Raw genomic sequence first — 14425 nt, forward strand, 5'->3', positions numbered from 1 at the left:
CTCCTTCTATGATCAGGTGACCCGCCTGGTGGATGTGGGGAGGCCTGTTGATGTAGTCTACCTGGACCTCAGCAAGGCCTTTGACACCGTCCCCCATAGCAAACTGCTGGCCAAGCTGTCAGCCCATGGCTTGGACGGGAGCACACTGCGATGGGTTAGGAACTGGCTGGAGGGCCGAGCCCAGAGAGTGGTGGTGAATGGTGCCACATCCAGCTGGCAGCCAGTCACTAGTGATGTGCCCCAAGGATCAGTGCTGGGCCCCATGCTCTTTAACATCTTTATTGATGATCTGGATGAGGGCATTGAGTCCATCATCAGTAAATTTGCTGACGACACCAAGCTGGGGGCAAGAGTTGATCTGCTGGAGGGTTGAGAGGCTCTGCAGAGAGACCTCGACAGGCTGGACAGATGGGCAGAATCCAACGGCATGAGATTTAACACATCCAAATGCCGGGTTCTGCACATTGGCCATAACAACCCCATGCAGTGCTACAGGCTGGGGTCAGAGTGGCTAGAGAGCAGCCAGGCAGAGAGGGACCTGGGGGTGCTGGTTGATGGTAGGATGAACATGAGCCTGCAGTGTGCCCAGGCAGCCAAGAGGGCCAATGGCATCCTGGCCTGCATCAAGAACAGTGTGGCCAGCAGGAGCAGGGAGGTCATTCTGCCCCTGTACACTGCACTGGTTAGGCCACACCTCAAGTACTGTGTCCAGTTCTGGGCCCCTCAGTTTAGGAAGGATGTTGACTTGCTGGAACGAGTCCAGAGAAGAGCAACAAAGTTGGTGAGGGGTTTGGAACACAAGCCCTATGAGGAGATGCTGAGGGAGCTGGGGCTGCTTAGCCTGGAGAAGAGGAGACTCAGGGGTGACCTTATCACTCTCTACAACTACCTGAAGGGAGGTTGTAGACAGGCTGATGATGGTCTCTTCTCCCAGGCACCCAGTACCAGAACAAGAGGACACAGTCTCAGGCTGCGCCAGGGGAGGTTCAGGTTGGATGTTAGGAAGAAGTTCTATACAGAAAGAGTGATTGCCCATTGGAATGGGCTGCCCGGGGAGGTGGTGGAGTCGCCGTCATTGAAGGTGTTCAGAAGGAGACTTGATGGGGTGCTTGGTGCCATGAGTTAGCTGTTTGGGTGGGTTGGATTGGTTGATGGGTTGGACACGATGATCTTGAAGGTCTCTTCCAACCTGGTTTGGTTTATTCTAATAAAGGTTTATTCTAATAAACGGTCACAGGTGCTTGGTGCCATGGGTTAGTTGTTTAGGTGGGTTGGATTGGTTGATGGGTTGGACGCGATGATCTTGAAGGTCTCTTCCAACCTGGTTTGGTTTATTCTAAATAAATGGTTTATTCAATTTTTGCCTTGTCTCCTTCCCTTGACAAACATATCTGTTTTTTTCTTCCCTTCCAAGCCTTGTTTTCCCTGGAATCTTTGGCCAAGTATTTTTTAATTGTTCCTAGTTATTAATATTTTTTACATTCTCATTATTTACTCAGCTGAAGTTGATTTTAGCTTCGCGAGCGTCTCCTCTAAAGTGTGTGTTAGATGCTGATGGAACATAAAACAAATGGAATCATGCCATGATCACCAACACCTAAATAATGACTCATTGTGGCCCTGAGCAGTTCCTCTTTATTATCTGAGATCTATTAAAGAACCTGGCTGGCTGTGTCTCTTTTCGCATGTCAAAACTCTGGGTTGGGTTTCTTTTGTGTGTGGGGTTGGGTTTTTTTTTAACTTTAGTGGTATCACTTACACAGAAACCCCCAAAGGTCTTCCATCACTTATATAAAAAAAAAAAGAGCAGGTCTTTTTTCCCCCTCAGTGTTCTATTATCATGTGATTCAGTGTTTAATATAAATCACCAACTCACATTGTTTTCACCCCAGACTTCAGCACAGTTGTCCTTGAAGCATTAGGCAGCATCTCCCATGACTTTGACTTAGGACTTCTTAGGACACACTTTTTTTTGTTTGGTTTTGTTTTAATTAAAGCTGGCAGCCCAGAGCAGATGTCTCCAAGTTGTCATGCTGCCGCCAAGAGTGTCTGGGCAGCAGTCCAGGCACTGCAGGATATGTCCTGCTGTACCCCAACTGCTCATCCCCAGGGTCACATACCCTTGTCAGGTTCCCAACATGCCCCAGCACCCTCCTACCTATCTCCTCACAGGTAGCATGCCCCCAGCTGGCTCCTACCATTGCTGCTGCACGTGATGTGCATGGATGAGGATAGGTTCTGCTGGACATAAAAACTGGCTGGATGGTCAGGCCCAAAGAGTGGTGAGGAATGAAGTTAAATCTAGGTATGGCTGGTCACAAGTGGTGTTACTCAGAGTTCAGTACTGGGGCCACTTCTCATTAGTATCTTTATCAGTGATCTGGAAGCAGGAATTGAGTGCACCCTCAATCACTTTTCAGATGACACTAAGGTGGACTGGAGTTTTGATTTGCTGGAGGGTAGGAAGGCTTTACAGAGGGACCTGCACAGGCTGGAACAATGGGACAAGTTCAGTGGGATGAGGTTAAACAAATCCAAGTGCCAAGTAATCCAGTTGGGTCATCCCATGAACTCTCTAGATTTGAGGAAGACTGGCTAGAAACTGACCAGCAGAAAAGGACCTAGAGGTGTTGCCTAGCAGCAGCTAAAGATGAGCTAGCATGTGCCCAGGTGGCCAATAAGGCCAAAAGTATCCTGGATTGGATCAGCAATATTGTGGCCAGCAAGACCGGGGCGGTGATTGTCCCAATGTACTGGGCACTGGTGAGGCCATACTTTAAATCCTGTATTGAGTTGTGGGCTCCTCACAACAAGAAAGACATTGGGGTGCTAGAGCATGTCCAGAGAAGAGCAACAAAGCTTGTGAAGGGTCTAGAGCACAAGCCTTGTGAGGAGTGGCTGAGTGAACTGAACTTGTATAGCCTGGAGATAAGGAGACTTAGGGGAGATCACCTCACTCTCCACAACCCCCTGAAAAGAGACTGGAGTGAGGTGGAGGTCTGTCTCTACTCCCAAGGAACAAGTGATAGAACAAGATGAAACTGCCTCAAGTTCGAGGCAAGCCACGAATGATCCACCAGGACATTCTGTGGAAACCGAGGGGAATTGGCACAAGAGGAGGACAGGGCCAGCCCAGCTGAAGTGCTTCTATGCGAATGCGCACAGCTTGGGCAACAAACAGGACGAGTTAAGGGCCACTGTGCTGCTGGGGTGCCACGACATAGTGGCTATTACTGAAACTTGGTGGGATTATTCCCATGACTGGAATGTAGGGATAGATGAGTATAAACTCTTTAGGAAGGATAGGCAGGGAAGGAGAGGAGGAGGTGTTGCCCTCTATGTCAATAACCAGTTGGAATCAGTGGAGCTCCACCTGGGGAGGGATGATGAGCTGGTTGAGAGTGTATGGGTTAAAATTAAAGGCAGGACAGGGGAAAGAGATATTACTGTGGGGGTCTCCTACAGGCCACCTGACCAGCAGATCCAAGCAGATGAGGCCCTCCACAGGCAAATAAAAGCGGCTTCCAGGTCACAAGCCCTGCTTCCGCTTCTCCTTCGGGCAGCAGCTTGCAGCTCCTGGGCTTTCGGCCAAGGCTTTGGCCTTGAAATTGATAAAGGCCTGTATTAACTCCTTTCCAATTAACACAAACTGCTTCTAACTTTTTTTTCTCTTTCTCTCTCTTTTCTAACCCACTCTGGGGTGATTTCAACCACCCTGACATCTGCTGGAGGGACAACACAGCAAGGCACCAGCAATCCAGGATGTTCCTGGACTGCACAGAAGGCAAATTCCTCCTCCAAATGGTAGAGGAACCAACAAGAAATGGTGCTATGCTGGACCTTGTTCTCACCAACAGGGAAGGGCTGGTAAGCAATGTGAGGCTCAGAGTCAGCCTTGGCTGCAGTGACCACGAAGCAGTTGAATTTAATATCCTCAGGGCAATCAGGAGGAAGTATTCCAAGCTTACGACCCTAGACTTTAGGCATGCAGATTTTGATCGCTTCAGGGATCTGCTAGCCAAAGTGTCGTGGGACAAAGCCCTGGAGGGAAGAGGGACCCAGGACAGCTGGTCAGTATTCAAGGACCAGCTCCTCTGTGTCCAGGAGCTCTGTATACCAACAAAGAGAAAAGCAGGTAAGAATGCTAGGAGGCCTGCCTGGATGAGCAAGGAGCTACTGGACACACTATTACTTAAAAGGAAACTCTACAGGAAGTGAAGAGAAGGACAGGTAGAACAGGGGGTATATAAGGAAGCTGCCTGAGCAGCAAGAGTCCTGCTTAGGAAAGCCAAAGCAGAGTTTGAATTGAATCTAGCCAGGGAGGTTAAAGGGAACACTAAGAACTTCTACAGGTATATTAATGGGAAGAAGAAGACTAGGGAAGGTGTGGGCCCCCTCAGAAAGGAAAATGGTGACATGGTCACAAGTGATGAGGAAAAGGCTGAGGTACTTTATAACTTCTTTACCTCAGTCTTCACTGCAAGGGCCTCTAGCCGCGCTCCTGATGTTATGGAAGACAATGCCAGGGATGGGGAGGAAGAACTGATCATTGTAAGTGCAGATAAGGTTCGTGATCACCTGAAGAACCTGAAAGTGTTCAAGTCCATGGGACCCGACGGGATACACCCATGGGTACTGAGAGTACTGGCAGATGAGGTTGCTAAACCCCTCTCTATTATATTTCAAAAGTCATGGCGGTCTGGTGAAGTCCCCACAGACTGGAAAAGGGGAAACATTGCCCCCATTTTCAAAAAGGGTAAGAAGGAGGAACCAGGGAACTACAGGCCAGTCAGTCTCACCTCTGTGCCTGGAAAGATCATGGAGCAGATCCTCCTGGAGGTACTACTGGCTCAGAAGAGTAGTGAAGAGGTGATTGGGAACAGTCAGCATGGCTTTGCCAAGGGCAAATCCTGCCTGACCAACCTGGTTGCCTTCTATGAGCAGGTGACAAAATTAATAGATGAGGGGCGAGCAACTGATGTCGTTTACCTGGACCTGAGCAAAGCCTTCGACACTGTCCCGCACCACATCCTGGTCTCCAAACTGGTGACACATGGGCTTGATGGGTGGACCACTAGATGGATAAGGAACTGGCTTGATGGCCACACCCAGAGAGTGACTGTCAATGGATCCATGTCCCAGTGGAGGCCAGTGACAAGCGGAGTTCCTCAGGGATCAGTCCTGGGACCTGTCTTGTTCAACATCTTTGTGGGTGACATGGACAGTGGCATTGAGTGCACCCTCAGCAAGTTTGCCGATGACACCAAGCTGTGTGGTGCAGCAGACACGCTGGAGGCAATCCCAGGCACAAATACAGGCTGGGCAGGGACTGGCTGGAAAGCAGCCCTGAAGAGAGAGTCTTGGGGGTGCTGGTGGACAAAAAGCTCAACATGAGCTCTCAGTGTGCACTTGCAGCCCGCAAAGCCAATCAGATCCTGGGCTGCATCAGGAGAAGTGTGGCCAGCAGGTCGAGGGGGGTGATTCTCTCCCTCTACTCAGCTCTGGCGAGACCCCACCTGGAGTACTGGACGTTTTGGAGCCCCTATTACAAGAGGGATATGGACATGCTGGAATGTGTCCAGAGAAGGGCCACAAGGATGATCAGAGGGCTGGAGCACCTCTCCTACGAGGACAGACTGAGGGAGTTGGGGCTGTTCAGTCTGCAGAAGAGAAGGCTCCGAGGTGACCTAATTGTGGCCTTCCAGTATCTGAAGGGGGCCTACAGAATGGCTGGGGAGGGACTTCTCAGGATCTCAGGTAGTGATAGGACTAGGGGGAATGGAATGAAGCTGGAGGTGGGGAGATTCAGGCTGGATGTGAGGAGGAGGTTCTTCACCATGAGAGTGGTGAAGCCCTGAAATGGGTTGTCCAGGGAGGTGGTTGAGGCCCCGTCCCTGGAGGTGTTTAAGACCAGGTTGGATGGGGCTCTGTCCAGCCTGATCTAGTGTGGGGTGTCCCTGCCCATGGCAGGGGGGTTGGAACTAGATGATCCTTGTGGTCCTTTCCAACCCTGACTGATACTGTGATACTATGATAAGTTGTGTTGGGGAGGTTTAGGTCGGACATTGGGAACCATTTATTCCCCATCATCATGGAACAGGTCATCCTGAGTGTAATAACACAGCACTTAGAGGATGGCCTAGGGATCAGGCTCAGCCAGCATGGATTTAGGAAGGGCAGGTCCTGCCTGACCAACCTGATCTCTTTCTATGATCAGGTGACCTGCCTGGTGGATGTGGGGAGGCCTGTGGATGTAGTTTACCTGGACTTCAGCAAGGCCTTTGTCACCGTCCCCCATAGCAAACTCCTGGCCAAGCTGTCAGCCTATGGCTTGGACAGCAGCACTCTGAGCTGGGTTAGGAACTGGCTGGATGGCCGAGCCCAGAGAGTGGTGGTGAATGGTGCCACATTCAGCTGGCGGCCAGTCAGTAGTGGAGTCCCCCAGGGATCAGTGCTGGGCCCTGTGCTCTTTAGTATCTTTATTGATGATCTGGATGAGGGCATTGAGTCTATCATCAGTAAATTTGCTGATGATACCAAGCTGGGGACAGGAGTTGATCTGCTAGAGGGTTGAGAGGCTTTGCAGAGAGACCTCGACAGGCTGGACAGATGGGCAGAGTCCAACGGCATGAGATTTAACACATCCAAGTGCCGGGTTCTGCACATTGGCCACAACAACCCCATGCAGTGCTACAGGCTGGGGTCAGAGTGGCTGGAGAGCAGCCGGGCAGAGAGGGACCTGGGGGGTACTGGTTGATGGTAGGATGAACATGAGCCTGCAGTGTGCCCAGGCAGCCAAGAGGGCCAATGGCATCCTGGCCTGCATCAAGAACAATGTGGCCAGCAGGAGCAGGGAGGTCATCCTGCCCCTGTATACTGCACTGGTTAGGCCACACCTCGAGTACTGTGTCCAGTTCTGGGCCCCTCAGTTTAGGAAGGATGTTGACTTGCTGGAACGAGTCCAGAGAAGAGCAACAAAGTTAGTGAGGGGATTGGAACACAAGCCCTATGAGGAGAGGCTGAGGGAGCTGGGGCTGCTTAGCCTGGAGAGGAGGAGACTCAGGGGTGACCTTATTGCTCTCTACAACTACCTGAAGGGGGGTTGTAAACAGGCAGAGGTTGGTCTCTTCTCCCAGGCAGCCAGCACCAGAACAAGAGGACACAGTCTCAGGCTGCACCAGGGGAAGTTCAGGCTGGAGGTCAGGAGGAAGTTTTACACAGAGAGAGTGATTGCCCATTGGAATGGACTGCCCGGGGAGGTGGTGGTGTCGCCGTCACTGGAGGTGTTCAGGAGGAGACTTGACAGGGTGCTTGGTTACATGGGTTAGTTGATTAGGTGGTGTTGGATGATAGGTTGGACGCAATGATCTTGAAGGTCTCTTCCAACCTGGTTTATTCTATTCTATTCTGTAAGGGTTGTCAAGGCCTGGAACAGGCTGCCTAGGGTAGTGGTGAAGTCTCCATCCCTGGAGGGATTTCAAAGCCATGTAGATGTGGTGCTGAGGGACATGGTTTGGTGGTGACCTGGCAGTGCTGGGTTAACAGCTGAACTTGATGATCATACAGATGTTTTACCACCTTAACAGTTCTATGATTCTGTGAAAGAAAGGAGTAGTTTATCAGACTTGGTCATCTGTGTCAGGGTAAAACTTTGTCTCATTAGTTTTGGGGTCCATTTATGCAGCCGTCCATGCAGGAGTCACACCACCATCCTGGCAATTGTTTTCATACACTGTACTTAGGCAATTACATATTATGTTATTTTTTATACAAATGTGACATAGTAAATAACTAATTTTCTCTTGTGAATGTTAGTGCCTTTCAACATGGAAGCAGCACAGAGAAAAATCTAAACAGAAGAATGTGAATGGATTCATGATCTGATAAGATTTTTTTTAAACACAATCTTGTTTTCTGTGAGGCTGAGCAGCACCTTTACTACAGAACATTCAGATTTAAGGCTAAGTGAAAAGCTCCATATCACATCCCAGCCAAAGCATGGAGCTAAATCTGTAGACAATGTACAGCCTTGTCTATGTGGCCATTCATTAAGGAGAACAGAGAGTCCAGCTCTGAACTGAACAGCAGCAGAACAGGCTTTGTTTTGCTTTGGTTTTAATTTAAGTGCAATTTCACAGAGAAAATCATATTCCATTAAATCAGATCAGCTTCCCCTCACTGCACAGGACTAAAGCAAGCAATAGAAAAGGTGGTAAATACTTAGTGATGCCAGAACAAGAGAGAAACCACTCACACAGCTAAGCAGTTACTGGTAAAGCTGAAAACTATGTTGTAAAGGAGTACAGCATCACATCTACACTTCCATATCACGTTATGGATCTTCTATGCTTTTCACAAGAGAAAGCCACATGAGTGTTTTACCACACTATGATAAGCTTTACAATTCTCACCTTTGCCATATTTTGACAAGCTAGCCTCCAGCTTTTCCTTAATGACTGTCAAATGTCAAAAGGAGTGTACAGAAGAGCCAGTCAATCACAACCATATGGCATCAGGAAAGGCCAAGTAGCACATCCTAACACTGAACTCACAGAGGTTACAGGACTTTCAGATGTGAATACCTTGCTTCTCCATTCATAAATGGTGACCAACAGTTCAAGAAGAATCTGGTATTTGTGACATCAAAAGAAAACCAGAAAAATCATCAATTCCACTTAATCTCAGAACTGCAAATGACTCAGTGTTCGTGAAGATGAGTCCCCCATGTCACATCAGTTATCTCCCTTTGCTTTGCTCCTCTCCTCGCCCTTCTCTTGAGCACATCTTTAAATTTAGCTACTGAGACTTTCTTTCCAGACTCTGTAGGACAGATCTATTGGGAGGCTTCATTTATTATATATACATAGTAACAGAATTCATTTGGAGGGGGGGTGGGGTGTCTCAGGTTTTATTTTTGATATGAAAACTGGTAAACTGGGGAAGCAGACTGAGTTCAAGCCTGTTCAAATCAGCACCAGCACAATCATTGCACTGGTTCAATAACAAGGTCAGAAGGAAAGGGTAACAATAATGCCATTGAGCAGGAAAACAGAGCAAACCCCTCAGCGAGACAAATAAGGATGGAAAGCCAGAGCTGCCAGGCAGCTAAACCTGCTGCTGCTGCTAATACTAGGCAACATCAAGTTGCAAGTAAATATGTTTCTTTTTTTGTTTATATAAATTTAATCTGCCATACATGAGAATATAGTGTCTGATGCAATATGGAGATGTGCAAAAGATTGTTGCTAAGACTGATTGATTGTAAGACTGATCAGTACTTTGAAATGCTAATAGATGCAAGGAGAATATCGAGTCAGGCCTTGGTCTAACTGCACATAAACATATTCTGTGTCTCTTTTCTTGCTAATGAGCTATTTTTAACAAAACATATGCTTCAAATGGTTTTTGAGAGAAACACAAGAGTTATGGTATTCTAACCTTATAATTCAAACCTAAATTCTCCTCTCTGCCAGCCTATTCTGAAGTCAAATACAGCCACAAAAATCTTGCTTTAAATCACTGAGTAAGTGAAAACCAGACAAAACCAGATACTCACACTATATGTGCAAGATCAAGTGGCTTTTCTGGCTGCTCAGGAAATACAGGACGAGGTGGCTCTCGACTCGGTACACAACCAAGAGATTTACTAATTGCATGGCTCAGCTTCTTTGCAGGTGATTTCTGTTGGTGAGAAGAATGACAAACATGAGTTGAATATTACAAAGGGCAGGGTAATCAGATAACAGCTAACTGTGCAATCAGACAACACAGAGGTGTAAAGAAATACAAAGTACCAGAATATTCAGAAATATCCTGGTATGTTGTACCACATGGGAGAAATTAGTTTAGACATTGAGGTCAGTAATTAACACAGACACTACAGAGGTGAACAAGGTTTGTGAGGGTGGCTTTTTTCATGCTGTAAGAGTAGTTTCACAACAGTGTGCAAGATAAAGAAATAAACCAACTATCTGGCATTTCTATTATGAATTAAATCAAGTGGCAATCACAGAATCTCCAAATTGCAGCATTGTGGGAGTTGGAAGCGACCTCTGGGAATCATCTAGTCCAAGCCCTTTGATAAAGCAGGGACACCCAGAGCAGGCTGCTCAGGTTCATAATGTCTGGGTGGGTTTGGAACCTCTGCAAAGTAAAAAGACTCCACAACCTCTCTTGGGCAGTCTGTTCCACTGCTCTGGCACCCTCACCAGAAACAAGTTTCTCTTCCTGCTCAGATGGAACCTCCTGGGTTCCAATTTGTGCCTGCTGCCTCTTGTCCTGTTGCTAGGCAGCACTGAAAAGAGCTTGGACTCATCCTCTTGCCCCCCACCCTTTAGATATTGACCATCATTGAGAAGATCCCCTCTCAGTCTGCTCTTCTACAGGCTGAACATCCCCAGGTCTCCCAGCCTCTCCTTGTCAGTAATGTTCCACCATTACCCATTTTTGACACTAGAATAGAATAGAATAAAATAGACCAGACCAGGTTGGAAGAGACCTTCAAGATTATCGCGTCCAACCTATCAACCAATCCAACCCACCTAAACAACTAAACCATGGCACCAAGCACCCCATCAAGTCTCCTCCTGAACACCTCCAATGACGGCGACTCCATCACCTCCTCGGGCAGCCCATTCCAATGGGCAATCACTCTCTCTGTATAGAACTTCTTCCTAACGTCCAGCCTAAACCTCCCCCGGTGCAGCCTGAGACTGTGTCCTCTTGTTCTGGTACTGGCTGCCTGGGAGAAGAGACCATCATCCACCTGTCTACAACCTCCCTTCAGGTAGTTGTAGAGAGTGATAAGGTCACCCCTGAGTCTCCTCTTCTCCAGGCTAAGCAACCTCAGCTCCCTCAGCTTCTCCTCATAGGGCTTGTGTTCCAAACCCCTCACCAACTTTGTTGCCCTTCTCTGGACACCTTCCTGCAACTCAACATCCTTCCTAAACTGAGGGGCCCAGAACTGGACACAGTACTCGAGGTGTGGCCTAACCAGTGCAGTGTACAGGGGCAGAATGACCTCCCTGCTCCTGCTGGCCACACTGTTCTTGATGCAGGCCAGGATGCCATTGGCCCTCTTGGCTGCCTGGGCACACTGCAGGCTCATGTGCAGCCTACCATCGACCAGCACCACCAGGTCCCTTTCTGCCTGGCTGCTCTCCAGCCACTCTGACCCCAGCCATCTTCAGAACACAGGCATTTCAGTTTGAGGGAAGGGCAGGAGAAGGACAAAGGACCTGGTGTATGAGCAGGTAAGGATATGGCACACACAGACACACCAAGAGCTAGCACTGCTTTAATTTCACAGCCACTGGCATCCATGGAAAGCTGGTGCTGTGCCCCCTCCCTCCTTTGCAAAGGCAATTAGCTTGGCAGGACAAGTTTCCCATTTTTTGGTCATTATGGGTAAAGCCAAGGTGAACCACAGTGCTTAGATATAGAATCATAGAATTAAGAATCATATGAATTATGAAATATGAATGACCAATTCCTTTATCTTCTTCCATGAATTCACTGAGTTGTGCTAACTAACCTCACAGGAACAACTACTCAGGGATCATCCAAGGAAGACTAAAACTCTGCAGACAATCTTGCCAAACACACAGGAATGGCTGGCTGGCCTGAGTCATGCACTGAAAATGTGGTTCAGGTCCAATGTTGACTTACAAAATTAAGTCTTAAAATGTTATTATACCCACTGGAGTCTCACCAGTGATGTGGGAGGCCAGATAATGCTTTTACAAGATCAGAAGCAACCTGTTTTCCTGATCCAATTCACCAACAGTCCATGCAGGTATAACCCAGTGGCTAATTACTCTAATTTTTCTACTGCTCTTGTAAGGCCTTCCAAAGGGCAATTTGGGCAAATTCTCAAGACACAATCAAATTAAAGTTCAGTCATTGGAGGTGTTCAGGGGGAGACTTGATGGGGTACTTGGTGCCATGGGTTAGCTGTTTGGGTGGGTTGGATTGGTTGATGGGTTGGACACGATGATCTTGAAGGTCTCTTCCAACCTGGTTTGGTTTATTCTAAATATTCTAAATATTAATACTGATTTAAGTAGGAGGCAAGGCTGCTCAGAATGGAGCTACACACATACTTCAGCTAATATAAATTAGTAGCTAGCAATTACTGACAATTACTATTATTATTTACTAATAAAGAATTATTTACTATTATTTACTATTATTATTTACTAATAAAGAATTAAGAAAATAAACAATTAGTAATTCATACACCAGTGAGAATCTTCAACTTTGGGTCTTTTGGCTGTCATGATATAAACCAGGTAGCAATGGTTTTTTGTATGGAGAATCTTTGTGTGAAGGAAGCTGTGGATTTACAAAGTTTGTAGTAAACTGAGGTGCACTTTAAAGTAAAATTACAGAACCCCAGAATTGCAGCACGATGGGGCTTGTAAATGACCTCTGGGAATCGTGTCGTCCAAGCCCCTTGATAAAGCAAGGTCACCCAGAGCAGACTGCCCAGGTTATCAATGTCCAGGTAGGTTTGAAACCTCTGCAAAGGAGACTCCACAACCTCTCTGGGAAAGCCTGGTCCAGTGCTCCAGCGCCCTCACAGGAAAGAATTTCCTCCTCCTTTTCAGGTGGAACCTCCTGTGTTCCAGTTTGTGCCCGTTGCCCCTTGCCCTGTTGCTGAGCACCAATGAAAAGAGTCTGGCCCCATCCTCTTGGTCTCCATCCTTTAGACACTGACCAGTATTGAGAAGATCCCCTCTCAGTCTGCTGTTCTCTAGGTTAAACAGCCTGAGGTTTCTCAGTGTTTCCTCCTCAGAGAGATGCTCCAGTCCCCTCAACATCTTCAGCCTCCACTGGACTCTCTCCAGTTCGCTGTCTCCCTGGAACCAGGGAAACCAGAACTGGACACAAGACTCCAGTTATGACCTCACTGAAGCAGACTGGAGGGGGAAGAGAACCTTCCATGACATGGGGAAGAGAACCTTCCATGACATGCTGGCCACTCTTCCAAATGCACCCCAAGAGACCATTTACCATCAGCTTTAATTATTTTGAAATCCTATGAAAACCATGATCCAATCTTTATATCACTGCTTATTAAAGTGTGCAGTCAAACTTAAAGCATGCACCTAAAGGTGATAATAGCAATGCTCCTAAATTAATTCCTCTACATCTTGCAATTTCCCACATTTATTTCTCTCTTAACTTGTTCACTTCTCCTTTTAGAGTATTTCCTGCTTTGCTTTCCCCTTGCTCCCCTTTCAGTTCCTGCACAGCCCCTCTATTCTCAGTGTGTCTTTGCTGAGACCTCCCCTTTTGCTATGACCTCCCCTTTGCAGTATTTCAGGCTTATTTGAAAAGTGAGGGTTTTTTCCCCCATTGTGGTAACAAACACTGCATCCTCTTGTGCTACCCCACCATTTACTGTGTTTGACACACAGAGCATTGTCTGCAATGCTGCACAACTGAGCCACAACTGTAGCTTTGCTTTCCCAAAATTACAGGGGAAAGGTAATTCCCACTGATCCCAAACTTCTGATAATGCTTCTCAGTGCAGCTGATAGTGAGAAGAGCAGAGCAGGCTGAGTGAGATGCTATTTCACAGGCAAGTAAACCTCTTACGGGTGTCTCATTTCCCAGAGAAACAGCTCTTTTTTTCCTTTTAATTAGCCAAGTTCTCCATTAGCAATTTCTAATGAAGCCATTTCTTTTTCATCACTGTCACTAACTGGGATCCTTCATTTGAGAGCATTTGTAAGCACCTTTTTCTTAAGGAAGAAAAAAAAAAGAAAGGCACAAAATACAAACCACAGAGTAACCCAATCCTCTTATTCACCACCATGAGCCCACAAATAACACGATCTCCTTCCACATCACATTAAACCAGGTGGAGAATTAGGTGAAGGAGAAGTTCATGAGGTTCAACAAGGGCACACTGGAGGGAAGGGATGCCATCCAAAGAGACTTGGACAGGCTTGAGAGGTGGGCCCAAGCCAACCACACAAAGTTCAACGAGACCAAGTGCAAGGTCCTACGCCTGGGTCAGGGCAATCCCAAGCACAGATACAGGTTGGGTGAGGAGTGGCTTGAGAGCAGTCCCAAAAACTTTGGGGTGTCAGTTGATAAAACTCACTGTGAGCTGGTAGTGTGAGCTTGCACCCCAGAAGACCAACCATATCCAGGGCTACATCAAAAGAAGTGTGACCAGCAGGATGAGGGAGGTGATTCTCCCCCTCTATTCTGCTCTGGTAGGACTCCACCTGGAGTACTGTGTCCAGTTTTGGTGCCCCTAGCATAAGGAGGACACAGAGGTGGCAGAATGGGTCCAGAGGAGGGCCATGAAAATTATCAGAGGGCTGGAGCAGCTCCCCTATGGACACAGGCTGCAAGAATTGGGGAGCCTAATAGTGGCCTTCCAGCACCTGAAGGGGGGTGCTGCAGAGGG

At 47.6% G+C, this 14425-nt stretch overlaps 1 protein-coding gene across 6 annotated transcripts in view; it reads right to left on the minus strand.

Annotated features, from left to right (window-relative positions):
- Window positions 1-14425, minus strand: part of DTNB (dystrobrevin beta) — a 505091-nt gene that overhangs the window by 253526 nt on the left and 237140 nt on the right. For all 6 annotated transcript variants that reach the window (XM_068143073.1, XM_068143070.1, XM_068143069.1 and 3 more), the window contains one exon: window positions 9557-9681. In XM_068143073.1, coding sequence (XP_067999174.1) covers window positions 9557-9681 — 125 coding nt within the window. The remainder of the gene's footprint in view (window positions 1-9556; window positions 9682-14425) is intronic.

The sequence above is a fragment of the Melanerpes formicivorus genome, unplaced genomic scaffold, assembly GCF_026170545.1.
Source record: "Melanerpes formicivorus ecotype bairdi unplaced genomic scaffold, bMelFor1.0.p_v2 SCAF_9, whole genome shotgun sequence".
In the NCBI taxonomy this organism is placed as follows: Eukaryota; Metazoa; Chordata; class Aves; order Piciformes; family Picidae; genus Melanerpes; species Melanerpes formicivorus.